Source organism: Pelmatolapia mariae, linkage group LG17 (genome assembly GCF_036321145.2).
Source record: "Pelmatolapia mariae isolate MD_Pm_ZW linkage group LG17, Pm_UMD_F_2, whole genome shotgun sequence".
Taxonomy (NCBI): domain Eukaryota; kingdom Metazoa; phylum Chordata; class Actinopteri; order Cichliformes; family Cichlidae; genus Pelmatolapia; species Pelmatolapia mariae.
The window spans coordinates 13179554-13192500 of NC_086242.1; the positions used below are offsets into that span (position 1 = coordinate 13179554).

Below are 12947 nucleotides of genomic sequence, written 5' to 3' on the forward strand. Positions count from 1 at the left end.
CAAAAACACACTGGACATCACAGCTTTGCAGAACACGTCACAGCTCTTCTCCCTCTTTAGACTGAATGCTAAACAGATTTATTTGCAATCCGAATTAAAGGGGAAAGAGAGAGAGATGTTTGGAAAAATATCGCATTGTTTCCCTGCTACATCAGATCTGCCATTAGATATTTTTTTTCTTCAAAGTAAGGGCTGCATTTTAAGTAGGCATGCTTGGAGATGATGTTTATTTGGGCTGCATTAAATCTTTTGGATGGCATTAGTGCCTGAATCCACTTCCCCATGAAAACAGCTTGCAAGCTTATTTCCCCTCCCTTTCTGTTTTTGAGTATATAGGAGCTGCATTTACATTTTATTCCACTTAGATTAAGTTCTTAGCAAAGTCTGACAATTTTTCAAATACCCCCTACTAAATGTTAAAAACTCAAGTGAGGGGTGAAGGGGTGGGTTGGACGCCACTTTGTACAGTGCAGTGGGGCTTAAGCTGTAGACTGCAAACAGAGACTGACTATTGATTAGTTTGATCTTTAAAGATCACTGCTGACCCAACTGCACACACACACACACACACACACACTTAAACACACGCTGTATTTTGCTGCAGTGACTGAATAATTTCGGCTCCACGTGAAAACTGTGTTTCAGCCCCGTTGTTGCACTACGCAGCTTGTCAGTGCTTTCATCTTGACGTTGCTTTCCTTTGCCATTCTGTGCTCAGCGGTGCACATTTTCTCAGCAAGTCTTTCACATTAGCACACTGCTTGTCATCTTGAAGTCCACATCAGAGTAAATGCATGAGCCTACAGTTACTACACAGTGAACGCTGAGCTCTTCTTTAAAGTACACAATAGGGGCTTCTTATTTATCGCAATCACATTGTAAATTCTCCTCTCAGCTTCATTGCTCTGTGTTCTTATCCTTGCCCTCTGTCTGCCTCTTTTTCACACTCCTTTTCTTCTTCTTCTTCTTTCCCTACGTTCCTTCTTACATACGAGGCCGCTGTCCTCTGACATCCCAAATTGGAGTGTCATAGATAATTTGAATTCTTGCCCTCACCGTCGAGCTCAGTTCATTCTCTCCCCCTTGTCCGTTGTTGTTGTTTTGTTTCTTCTTTTTCTTGTTCAGTACAGGACACCATTTTGTAACCCCGCTCCCACCCCTCCACAATCACCAAAATGTCTATGCTCAGATACACACATTGTCACCCTTGAAAAGATGAAGTCCCAGAATACTCTCCATAAACTCCATGCACTGCTAGTTGCATTGAGTATCAGTCTTCTGGTTTGCAAGAAAAGCTTCCTTTGTCCTCATTTCTTCCCATGCAGCATAAAAGCAGAGATTTTCTCAGTAACACTTTGTGTATGGGCTTTTTCTGGTCTTTCATGGACTCTTTTGCATGGAAACGTACAAAATGGGGGGCAAGCACACAAATACAGTTCTGAAAAGTCACATTGGTTTTCTAGTTGTGTGGTCCACACATGACAGCATGAATCTAAATGGCTAAGAAAATTAGAAGAATTGAAGGACGTCTCACTGCAGTCACTTCACAACACATCTATTGATGATAAAAGTGTCAAAGTAGTACAAATGTAATTTTTAGAAGATCAAGAATATTGATTATAAAGAGGTCAGCGGTCAGAACATTTGCTTGGCAGCTTTTGCATATTTCAGCGCTAAATGGGGAGCTGGAGCTCGTTAATACATTTCCGGGTAAACATATCAAAACAGTCCAGTAAAGATGACATAAAGGCATCTGAACCGCGTGGCTTTGGCTTCTGTATAAACGTGTTTGTGTGGGTGAGTGAATGAGGTTTGATCCTGAGTGCAGTCTCCTTGGTGATACTGTGCCTGTGATGATGATTTCTCTCCAGGACGTAAATCTCAACAAGCAGTGAAATTAATGGTCAGTGGCTTCATTCTTTTTTTTCTTTTTTCCCCTCTCTTTGATGTCTATGAGTGCACGCGTGTGTGTATTTATGTCTTTATTTGTGTTTAGTGTGTGCACAAACACCTCAGCATACCCCACCTCACATATGTCTCAGTCCCCTGTTTGTTGCTCTCAGTGGACATGATTTAGTACACACACAAAAACACATACACACACACACCCACCTAAGACTCAACTGTTGGATGGGATCATAAAAGTAAGGCTTCATCGTCTCTTGCTGTTAAGAAAACAGGGATGTTTTTCACCCACAAAAAGGGCAATAAACTCTGTCTCACAGGGAGTAACACACTTGAGCGGTTAGCCACGTGGGGGGAGGAGAAAAAAAAAAAAAAGCAGCCCACCTGCCATTCACTCTCGGTTACGGCAGCAAAATCTGTGGGAATTCGACCACGGTGTATGTCAGTCTATTGGCATACACCTATTCAACATTACAGCCTCAACTGCACTAGGCACATTGCCAGCAGGATACTGCGATGAAATTTCTTCTTCTGCCTCTGTTGACCTCAGTAACAACAAATCATATCACCAGCTGGTCACTGAATATGGCTATTTGCATCCATTTTCACACAGCTGAAGCAGATGCACCGGCACGCATCCACTTGCCTGTAGAAATGCCTCTAATCCACATGCACAACTGTCACCATTACCTTCTTTAAACATTCCTTGATATTTCAAAGTGAATATCTACAAAGCAAAGCTCGTAAAATGTATTCTCAATGTGGCATGCATTCTTCGTGTAGTAATGTTATTAGTTAAGGATAATGCAGTAAAGCCAAATGATTAACACAGAGTAAGTCATTAATCCAACTCCCTTAAACCATCAAAATTTTGTCATAATAAGCACGTCCCTGCTTTATTCTTCTGTCTTTGTGCTGTGGTTTGCTGTCTCCACCTTTGACTCTGCTCTCTGTTACAGTCTCTCTATTTGACATTAGGACCCAACAACTCTTTGGCCCTGACTCATGTTGACTCACAAGGCAGCACGCTCACAGGCCTGCTTAGAATATCCTCCTCTCTGCTCCACTAGCACAGTGGCTAGTGTTCACACAGAAATCCTAGAGTATGCACCGTGCAGCACACATCCTTCGCTTCAACTGGGGATTCAAGGCAGTTTGCATACTCGGTTATTAACAGGAGTATATTTTTTAGTACTACTAACTAATCCATAAAAGAAAAATGCACGGTTAAATGTTGCGCTTATGGATATGCAAATTATAGAGTTATCACAAAAAACAACACTTGAACGTTAAGAAGCAACACCTTTGGATTTTTTGTTGTTGTTGTTTTTTGGGAGACATTTTGCAGATATGTTTTTGAGGAGTTGGCTTTTGCATGCTGTTGATTACAATGGCTGTAGGTGTAGGTTAAAATTAAAGAAATACTTTTACTCATCCCAGCTTCTATACTGCACGGTAATTAACATGAGGAAAAAAACCTAATTAAAAGATTGCATCAAAATAATTGGGTTTTGAAATGTCCTGCAATCCCCTTTTAGTTTAAAATGAACTACTTTAGTCTTTTTTTTTTTAATTGAATAGAGGAGCGAGTGTGTTTACTTTCCAGCAGGTTTAAGTACTTTGACCTTTGACACTGAAAGCATACACACCTCGTCCCTGCTATTCCATTTCATTCCTTTCTGCTTTTATATTCCTGAGTATCTCTTACTCAAGTACCCACAGTGGTCCATTTCTTGTATCAGCACTTCTCATCTGCTGCACTCTGCTACGTAACCCACCCCCCCTCCTCACACACACATACTCTCCTTGTGGTGCAGTTCAGGCCATTCACCAATCATGCGAGAGCCATGACGGCCAAGTTATATATCCCCTATTCCATCTGTAGCTGGCACTCTTGCATCACATTTGCTCTGTTTCCTTCTTCCCCAAGTGCCTTTGCTTTTGCTTTCTTTCACTCTTCCTGCCTTCCTTTCCCTTCTTTTGGTAGCTCCATTTCCATCTTTTCCTCATTCTCAGGTTAGTTTTTTTCAATTGCTTTTCCTCCATTTTTTTCCTTTCTCCCACCATGCTTATCTTTCTTTGTGTTCTCTTTTAATTAACCTCTTCTCATCACTTCCATGTTGTCTTCTGTATTTCTTTTAGTCTCCCACCACATCGAGTTCTGCCACATTTTTCTGCGTACTTATTTTCTGTGATTGCTTTCTGCTCTTTGCTTATTATACTTGTCTGTTTATCAATTTTTACCAAATTTCCACCTTCCCAATAACTTATTTTAAGTAATCTGTCACGAAATCTCACTTAAAATGCCTTTGATATATCTTAGTTCTATATCATTACATCTTCTTTGTCCTCTAAGTCGTCTCCCACCCTGCCCTACAGGCTCGGTGAGCTGTGGTTAAATAGGTTCATCTTACCCTGCTTCCTCTTTCAAATGGCTTCATGATTGCTAATGAAGCACATAAACAGGAAAAGGAAAAAACATGATGCGGAGGAGGAAGGGATGTGGAGAAGTGTTTTCCATGGAGACGGGCTCTTCACCGACTGGCAAGCTGATTGGCTGATTGATGACCCTGTAGCCATTTTGACCGATTAGCATGATGGAGCCTTTTATAGCACAGTGCAGCTTAATATGTGATCACATTGCACAGCATACTTTTTTCTCTTTCTACTTCTGGGTTGAACAGTGTGATGAAGCATGAGCCCCATCCTGCTATACCTCACTGGGGCAAAGGAGGTGTAATATAGCGCTGCCAAGCTTATGATAGACTGTCATAACAGAGCTGAATGCGTAATATGGTGCTTACATCTGTCCAGTTAGTTACAATCCATCTAATCCCACAACATTATCTATTTAAAAAGAGCGTGCTGATCCTGCTTTCTTACACTTGTTTGAACATTCCTCTCACACGTGTCCCATTAGAGACAATCGGGAGCTCATTGTCTGGATTTGCATAGTTATCAAAACAATTACAAGTAAACAAAAGATGTGGGAGACAACGGCATGCAAACTGAGATATGAGAATTAGCTAGAAATGGTCAGTACAAGATGAAGTGGTCACATTAACGCTTCAATTTAAATAATTCAACTTGCTATCTTTTCTTTCTGTTGCAGTTCTATACGTATCCCAGCACACTACAAAATGAATATATGGCAGAAAAAGCAGGGTAGGATAGCAAGAACTGTTGCTGATTTAATCTCATTTTTGTCCAGGTGGCCTGTCTGGACAGCCCTGGATGCACTGCAGTAGGTTAGTTTTTCTCAAGTTAGTCATATCTAAACATAAAATCTATTTTTTTGCATTGTGCATCAGGAGATTCTTTCCTTTTGGGCTGCCTCTAAATATTTCCAGCTCTCATCTTTTTTGTCTTGTTTTATTTTTTTTTTCTCCAGATGTCTCTTTTCATTGGGATGGTTATATCATACCCCTGTAATGTACAATGTTAGACCTCTAAATTATACATTTACATTACATGCTCCTATTGTACAACAATTTGATGTTTCCAAGCACAAGACATCTGCTAAAACATTTGTAAAAAGGTGTGCTTTGCTATGTCCTTCAGCAGTCTTTTTGACCTCCATTTCTTACACCAGCACACTTCATCTCCATCTTGTCCTTTTCAAATTTTTAGGAACTGGACTTTTACCCCTTCAAATAAACATCAGTCTGCTCTTCTGTTAGCCTCTATTGCATATTGAGCTGATATGCTCTCAGCTTTTGTCACACTCCTTTTTTTTCTTTAAGATTTAACCTCTGTCGCTATACTTCCTGTGACACAAAGTTTGAAATGCCACAATGTCGAAGAGAGAAGTTCAGATATTTTAGGTGCTCACCTCACAAGTACTACTTTTAACCAGCTTTTTATTTGCCACGCTTACTGATTATGTAAACAGGTGTTGTGAACTTCACTACCAGCCATAAGCTTCGCTCCCAGTGCACATCTGTGACTGTGGATCTTTTCACGTCTTCGTTCTGATAATGTTTTGATTAGCTAAGGAGTATCTATGCTGGTTGTGATGATTATGATCAACACAACTCCCACGGAGATCTTTTGTAGTATTCTCTTGGTCATCTCTCACCCACGTGTTGCCCACTCCAAGCATGGTATGTTGCTGTTTACTGAAATGTTCTCCCAGTGTACTGCACACCACCTTCTCTTTTACATTTCAACAAACAGAGCTTGAGACACAGTATTGTCATTAAATAAGAGAAAAGAAACAGTCACAGAAAATGTTGGTGGGTCTTTAATGCCCCTCGGCCGAATTCCAGAAAGACAAAATATGTGGTTTACCTGTCTCACAATACTACAGGTGGTGTTTCCTATCCACTGTGTATCATTTTTGTTAGAATTGTGTGGCTTTATTATGATTGAGAGGGGTGATATTGTTGAAGATGAAAAATGCACAGCTAACAGTGAGACCTAAATGCATTTGTCACCATAAAAAGACCCCATACTGATTGATGAAGCCCCAACAGCTGGAAATGTAATGAAAAGAGATATGAAGATCTATATTTTTTGGCAAAGTGCACCTTTTTCACTCATTACGTTTGTGATTAATAAGACTACCTTGCAATAGAGAAAATGAGGTAGGTAACACAGATTGGATTCTTGAAGCATTATATCATGAGCATTTCAATTAAAGTATTTGTAATGGCACTGCTGTATGTCTCTTTGACTAGACCATCGGTTCTTTTTAACCTGTTAACATGTTTGTTGAACTTAAACTTTCGTCAAATGCGTGCTTTGATCAGCCACAGACTGATAAAAGCATCATGACAGTCACTCATAGATATAAAACAAAAAGTAAGCAAAAAATAAAAAAAGCAGATTGTTGCTGTAAATAATATAATAGGACGTGTGGAGGGATATTTTAAAAAACCCCATCCACTTCTGCACCATGATTCATTCTGCCTGACTCATTCAGCACACTTAGAGTTAAAGTATAGCTGCAGCATCCTACTGCAGTGTCTAAAGCATTTGGCTGATTGTTACAGTATACGCCAGGAAAAGAAGAGAAAGGGGGGGAAAAAACATCTCTTTCTAATACTTATTTTTTTTCTTCCAAAAATCCTTTTTATTGCATTTATAACATTTGGCACAGTACAAATTCTTGGTGCTTTTACAAGATAAACCTGTAAAGATCAACACTGACCTTTTTTTTTCCGGATTTTGTTAAAGAAAGTCTTCTCTGTATAAATATTCTTTTTTCTTATCACTGCATTCTCTGTAGCATGGTGTAAAAATCACACAGAATGCCCTCTGTTAAAACAAGACTACCCTCATTTTTCAAAGTCAAGACAGCATCTTAAACAACTCATTATTTTAAATAGAAGTTACAAGTTAGAAAATAGTTTCAATTTCTTTTTAATATACGTTTCTCTATCACCAACCCATGGTAATTTTAGTTCGTCCATATATATATATTTATTTATAAGCATGTACAACAAGAAATCATCAGTCTTTTAAGTTTTGCACTCTGTACAAAAGTATGTCCTGTCCTTTTTTCGTTGTGCATTCTATTGCATGATTTTAAATGAGGAAAGGACAAGGGGCGTGTGAAAGAGGGGTGAGTGGGAGCTAGGAAACTGGGAAAAGGGCTGAGAGCCTTTTGGAGGGGCCTTTTTAAATCTGAGTCTCCTGTACCTTCTCCTTGTTGTGAGTTTTTACGACATAGGGCTCAGCCATTGCTGTGATGGCACTGGGCAAGGTTCGCGGCAAAGAGTTCCCAACATTGTTGTCTGTCCATTTAGCCCCATGGCCAGTCGGTTTATAGGTATTATATTTGGGCTTTAGAGTGCTGTAGTCCACCTTATGAGGGCTGTAGTCCAGTTTATGTGGACTGTAATCCAGTTTAGGTCTCTGAGTTTGTGGACTGAAGTCAGACTTGAAGGCGCTGTAATCCACTTTGTGGGGGCTGAAGTCAGTCTTGAAGGCGCTGTAATCTGTTGCAGTCTTATGTGGGGTGTAGTGGTCCTTAGTTTTGTAGGTACTGTCTGTTTTAGATCTCTGGGCACTGTACTCTGTTTTGGATTTAGGCTGAGTGCTGTAGTCGGGTTTAAATGGGCTGTAATCGGGTTTAGGTCTTGGGTGCGTACCAAAATCAGGCTTGAATGGACTATATTCAGTTTTAGGTCTATGTTGTGTGTTGTAGTCTGATTTTAATGGGCTGTAGTCATGTTTAGGTTTCGGCTGAGTGCTATAGTCCCGTTTGAATGGACTGAAGTCACTCTTCTGCCTGGGATGAGTGCTGTAATCTAGTTTGAATGGGCTGTAGTCTGATTTAGTTTTTGGATGAGTACCAAAGTCTGGCTTGAATGGGCTGTATTCTGCTTTAGGTTTGTGGGTGCTATATTCTGGTCTAAATGGGCTGCAGTCAGGCTTTGGTCTGTGAAGGCTAAAATCCGGCGTAGATTTGTGTGTGTTGTAATCTGTGATGGTTTTGTGGCTGCTAAAGTCCATATTTGGCTTATATGTGGTATACTCAGCCTTCGGCTTGTGAAGTGTGAAATCAGGCTGGGGTTTGTATTCAGCCTTGGGTTTGTGAAAGCTGTAGTCAGTCTTGTGGCTGATAAAGTCCAACTTGTGTATGCTGTTATGGTCTCGGATTTCAGGCAATGTGAGAGCTGACTCTTGGGCTGCAGATGCTGGTGGTGGAAGGTCCTCCTCATCCACCTGAATAATCTCAACAGTGCGGGCAGCTGCCACGGTGCTCCTCTGCTGGTGGCGCTTTCTCAATTTGTAGAAGGCAATGAGCATGACAGCAGCCAATAGTGTCACTGCCACAAAGCAGCCTATTATGATCTTAGTAGTCTTCATCACTTCATCAAGGCTAGGCCCAGACTTGCCTGGCTTGTTAGTCGATTGAATTCCTGGCAACACAGATGGTTTAGCTGCCCCTGGTGGACTGTCAGTGTTTTGCAACAGTACAGTTGGGGTGGAGATGAAGACTGGTTGAAAGACAGAAGGAGAGGCAGTTGTAGTTGTTGTCCCTAGGCCTACTCCTCCCCCAGCAACACCAGCGCCTGCAGCAGCTGCAGTGGTTGTTGTAGTTTTAGGTTTGGGCATCTCAGTCGTTGGCCCCAAGACCTCCACGGTCACTGTGGTAAAGTAACTTAAGTTGGATGTATTAAGCTCAGCTGCACTCACATTGAGGTAGGCTGAGGCATTAGAGTTCCCAGCTGCATTGGAGACCATGCAGGTATAGGTGCCTGTGTCTACTGCAAGGACATTTGAGAAATTAAGGGTACCATCATTGAGAACTGATATTCTTGGGTGACTAGAGGCATGTGTCAGTATAGTGCCGTTGGGTAGGAGCCAGCGCACTGAAGACATTGGAGCTGTGCGGCATCGAAGCTCAGCCACTCGCCCTGCTGAGATGTTCAAGTCCCTTGGTGCATCAGCAATGAATGGTGCAGAACACTGGACTGCAGCACCCTCACCTCGATCCACGTCCACCAGCTGTCGACCTCTCATGCTCGCAGGGGAGTGACAACGTCCACAGCAAGTTGAATTAGTAGGGATGTACTCCCTTAGCCAGCGTGCTAACCATACAGCCTCACAACCACAGTTCCAAGGGTTATGGTGGAGGTGGAGCTCCACCAGGTACCTGAGCGGGGAGAACAAATCATGTGGCACAGCGCTCAGATTGTTATGGGCAAGATTAAGCTCCACCAGTGAAGATAGGTCATCGAAAGCATTGCGCTCTATTACTGTGATTTGAGAGTTCATCACCCATAGCTTTTTCAATGAGCGCAGACCTTTGAAAGAGCCTGGTTTTATCATTGGAAAGAGATTTTCAGAAATCTCTAGCTCCTCGAGGCCTTTGAGGGGACTTAGGTTTGGCATATCACCCTTTATGTTGCACATTCCCAGGTTGAGGTACTTGAGATTTTGTAGGCCCTCAAAAGCTCCTTCTGAGATGTACTCCAGTTTCCTTAACTCTCCCAGGTCCAGTCGCATGAGTGAGGGTACCCGGTTGAAGGCATAGGAAGGAATACTTTCAATGGGGTTGTTCCTCAACCATAGTTCTCTTAGTTTGGATAGGTATTCAAAGGCCCCACTGGGCACCACCGTCAACCGGTTGTCAAACAGCTCCAGTGTGTTGAGGCTGGTGAGTCCATTAAACGCGCCCACCTCAATCTGCCGAATGGCATTTCGCCCAAGCTGGAGCACCTCAAGGTGGTGCAGATGGCGGAAGGAGTCAGCCTGCACCGCCTCAATGGCGTTTTCCATTAGATTGAGGTGTCGCGTGTTGGCAGGAATCCCAGGGGGGACACGGGTGAGGCCACGACGGGTGCAAACCACTTTCCCCTGCTGATTACTACAAGAACACTGCGGTGGACAGCCCTGGGGTCCTTGAGACACCGCCGCCCCCGCCAAGGCCAGGGAGGCGCTGCTCCACGCTCGCACCATCAGGAAGACTACACAGAGCAGGGCGGCTTTCCTGGCACGATGCACAGCTACCCGCCCCAGGAGACTCATGATGTGGCACGTTCATAATTCAGCATCATCTGGGGGGGAGGATGGGGATGTTTGGGGCTGGTGTTTTGGGGGTGTGGGTGCAAGGAAAGCAGCTGTTTGGCTAGCAGTACTGTTTATGGGGCCAAAGTAATAAGGTTAAGGGAACTGATGTGGGCAAGGGGAGAGCAAGGGTTTAGGTGGTTGCTAAGGGGCAAGAGGACTCGACCTGTCCTCAGTTAAGGGGTGATTTTATTTCCATGAACTGTGCTCAGGGGCAGAAAGAAATGGGGTGGTGGAGAGGACTGGCTTTTCTGAAATATGTGTATGAGAAGAACATGATGGCAAATTAAGCAACCAAAAACCGTATTACAAGACAGAGGGGAGGGGAGGGTGTTACAAATTGATGCAGAGAGGGTTTGAAACACTAGACACCTACCTCAAGTTATTATTACAGGTCCTTGAACTGAGATATATAGCTTCCCTCCTTTTTGCAATCAGAAAGAGCTGATGTATTCGCATCAGATGTATTTATATCCAAGAGCAGCAAAGAAAACCTTTTATGTTTGCCCTGTCAAAACGGGCATCAGTGCCAAAGAGCTTAAACAAGATGAGCCCTTTTGTAAATCCATACATCCAAAGAGAAAGGTTCGAAGGCCCTTTTGTGAATGTTTTTCTTCCTTTACGTGCCGATTACCAAGAAAAAAAAAAAGGAGGGGGGAAACGACTGTAGCTAGGAATCCAGTCAGGCTCCCAAAGCAGCAGTGCTCCCTTGCTCGCTCTTCGCTGTCGGCTCCTCTTCTCTTGCTTGTCCTTGGAATCCGACAGTTGATCCCCCCGTTAAACACCTTAGCCAGGTCTCCATAGTCCAGGCAACCACAGAGATGCACACGCACTATTGTTTTTTGTTTTGTGCAACAAAACCCAAGGCAGGAAACAACAAAAGGAGGGAGGGAGGTAGAAGGGATTACAATTAGAGAAGGATAAAAAAAAATCCAGTCCTTTCCAGTGTTCTATGTTTTTTGTTTGTAGTGGAAAGGAGGGGTTAAAAAAAAAAAACGGAAAAAAACCAGACCTCCTTATCTGTATTCCTCTTTTCACTTTTTAGTAGTCAATCAGTTGGTCGGTTGGTCAGTCTGACAGCCCTTCTCCCTCTCTTGCACTCTTTTCTTTGCTCCCCTTTTCAACGCAGTGTCATGTCCACTTGATTCTTCTTTATTTTATTTTTTTTTCTCCTTTCCTCCTGGGGAGCTCTTGGCAGCGGTTGAAAAGGCTAGGCGACACACACAGCCTTCATTAGCTTCTTTCTCCTCTTAACTAGCCACATGCTCCAGCCTCGGCAGCCGCGGTGGCGACAGCAGCAGTTGCGAACGCACACACACCATCCCCACGAAGCATACAGCGGCAGTAGCGAGCGCACACACAGCAGCAGCTGCAGCCTGCCTCCCGTGCACTTCCCAATAATCCGTCAGTTTCTTCAGAGGGGGAGTGGGGTGGGGGATGGAAGGGGGTGCTGGGAGGAGTGGGGGTATTGTAGCTGGGTTGATCGAGGTGGGTTAGAGGGAGGAGGGATGGCGCGCAGTTTCTCCTTCCTCTCTCTGGGTTGTTTCTTTTTTCTTCTTGTTTCCAGTTCTTTTTTCTTTTTTTTCTCTCCCTCCTTTTCTTGTGGTGATCAGCACCCCCTCGCAAATGCAGCGTCCAACTGGGAGAGGAGCAAGGCAGAGAAGGCAAGCGCTGGGCAAGCGCGGCTTACAGGCGTGACGTTAACAGCAGCGTCGATGTGGAAAGGATCCGTTGTAGCAGCGAAAGAGAGAGCGTGCACCGTCTCTCTGTCTCCCACTCTCTCTCTCTCTCTTTCTCTTTCTCTCACACACACCCTCTCTTGCTCTCTCTCACACCCTCTTTCTCTCCCTGCCTCCCTCACGCTCTCTGCAGTGTCCTGAGGTATTTGGGTGAGCTCAAAGCACTCAGACCTTTTTAGAGATCTACCTCTTCAAAAACCAGTTTGCTCCTGCTGTCCTTCGCTCTCCTTTTTTTTTTTTTTTTTTTTTAATGCTCATAGTCTCTTGTTCTGTGGCTTTCTGGGGCTTTTGTGGCTTAGGGGAATGGACAGGCTGTCCAAGCACAAGTCAGAGATGGACAGTGGCATCCCCACAGCAACCATATTTTAACCCCCTCGTGCCCAGCAGTACTCCAAACATTCCAACGACTCTGGCAAAGCTTTCCAGTTTTGCTTTGGTGGTAAGGAAAGGCTGATGGGTCACCGCTTCTCTCACTTTCTGGCTTCCTCTCTTGCTCTCTCTCTCTTTCTTTTCTCAGCCCCCTCACTCTTTATCTTTGTTTTCCTTTCACTTGAGCTCTCTTTGCTCTCACTCTTTTTGCCTCGTCCTTTCGTGGAAAATAGAGGAACATGAATGGACTGCTGACGCATCATGCTTGGAGCGGTGCTTGGGTTTGATGCAGTGTGTTATGTGCATTAACTCCCTCCACCCACTCCACCCTCACCCTCCTCACTATCTTTCCCACTTTGCTCACTCCTGGTCTGTCATTGTGTCACTCTTCTGGCTGGCTATTTCTTTACATGA

At 43.5% G+C, this 12947-nt stretch overlaps 2 protein-coding genes across 2 annotated transcripts in view; one reads left to right on the forward strand and one right to left on the reverse strand.

Moving 5' to 3' along the window:
* Positions 1-12947, forward strand: part of snd1 (staphylococcal nuclease and tudor domain containing 1) — a 179297-nt gene that overhangs the window by 73704 nt on the left and 92646 nt on the right. The gene's annotated exons all lie outside the window — the stretch shown is intronic.
* lrrc4.1 (leucine rich repeat containing 4.1) lies at positions 6970-12291 on the reverse strand. Its single transcript, XM_063500918.1, has one exon. The coding sequence runs from the start codon at positions 10384-10386 to the stop codon at positions 7528-7530; it is 2859 nt and encodes a 952-aa protein (XP_063356988.1). The 5' UTR covers positions 10387-12291; the 3' UTR covers positions 6970-7527.

What these genes read in the sequence shown, in the direction of transcription:
- lrrc4.1 (XM_063500918.1), bottom strand. Translation starts at nt 10,386, where the DNA reads ATGAGTCTCCTGGGGCGGGTAGCTGTGCATCGTGCCAGGAAAGCCGCC.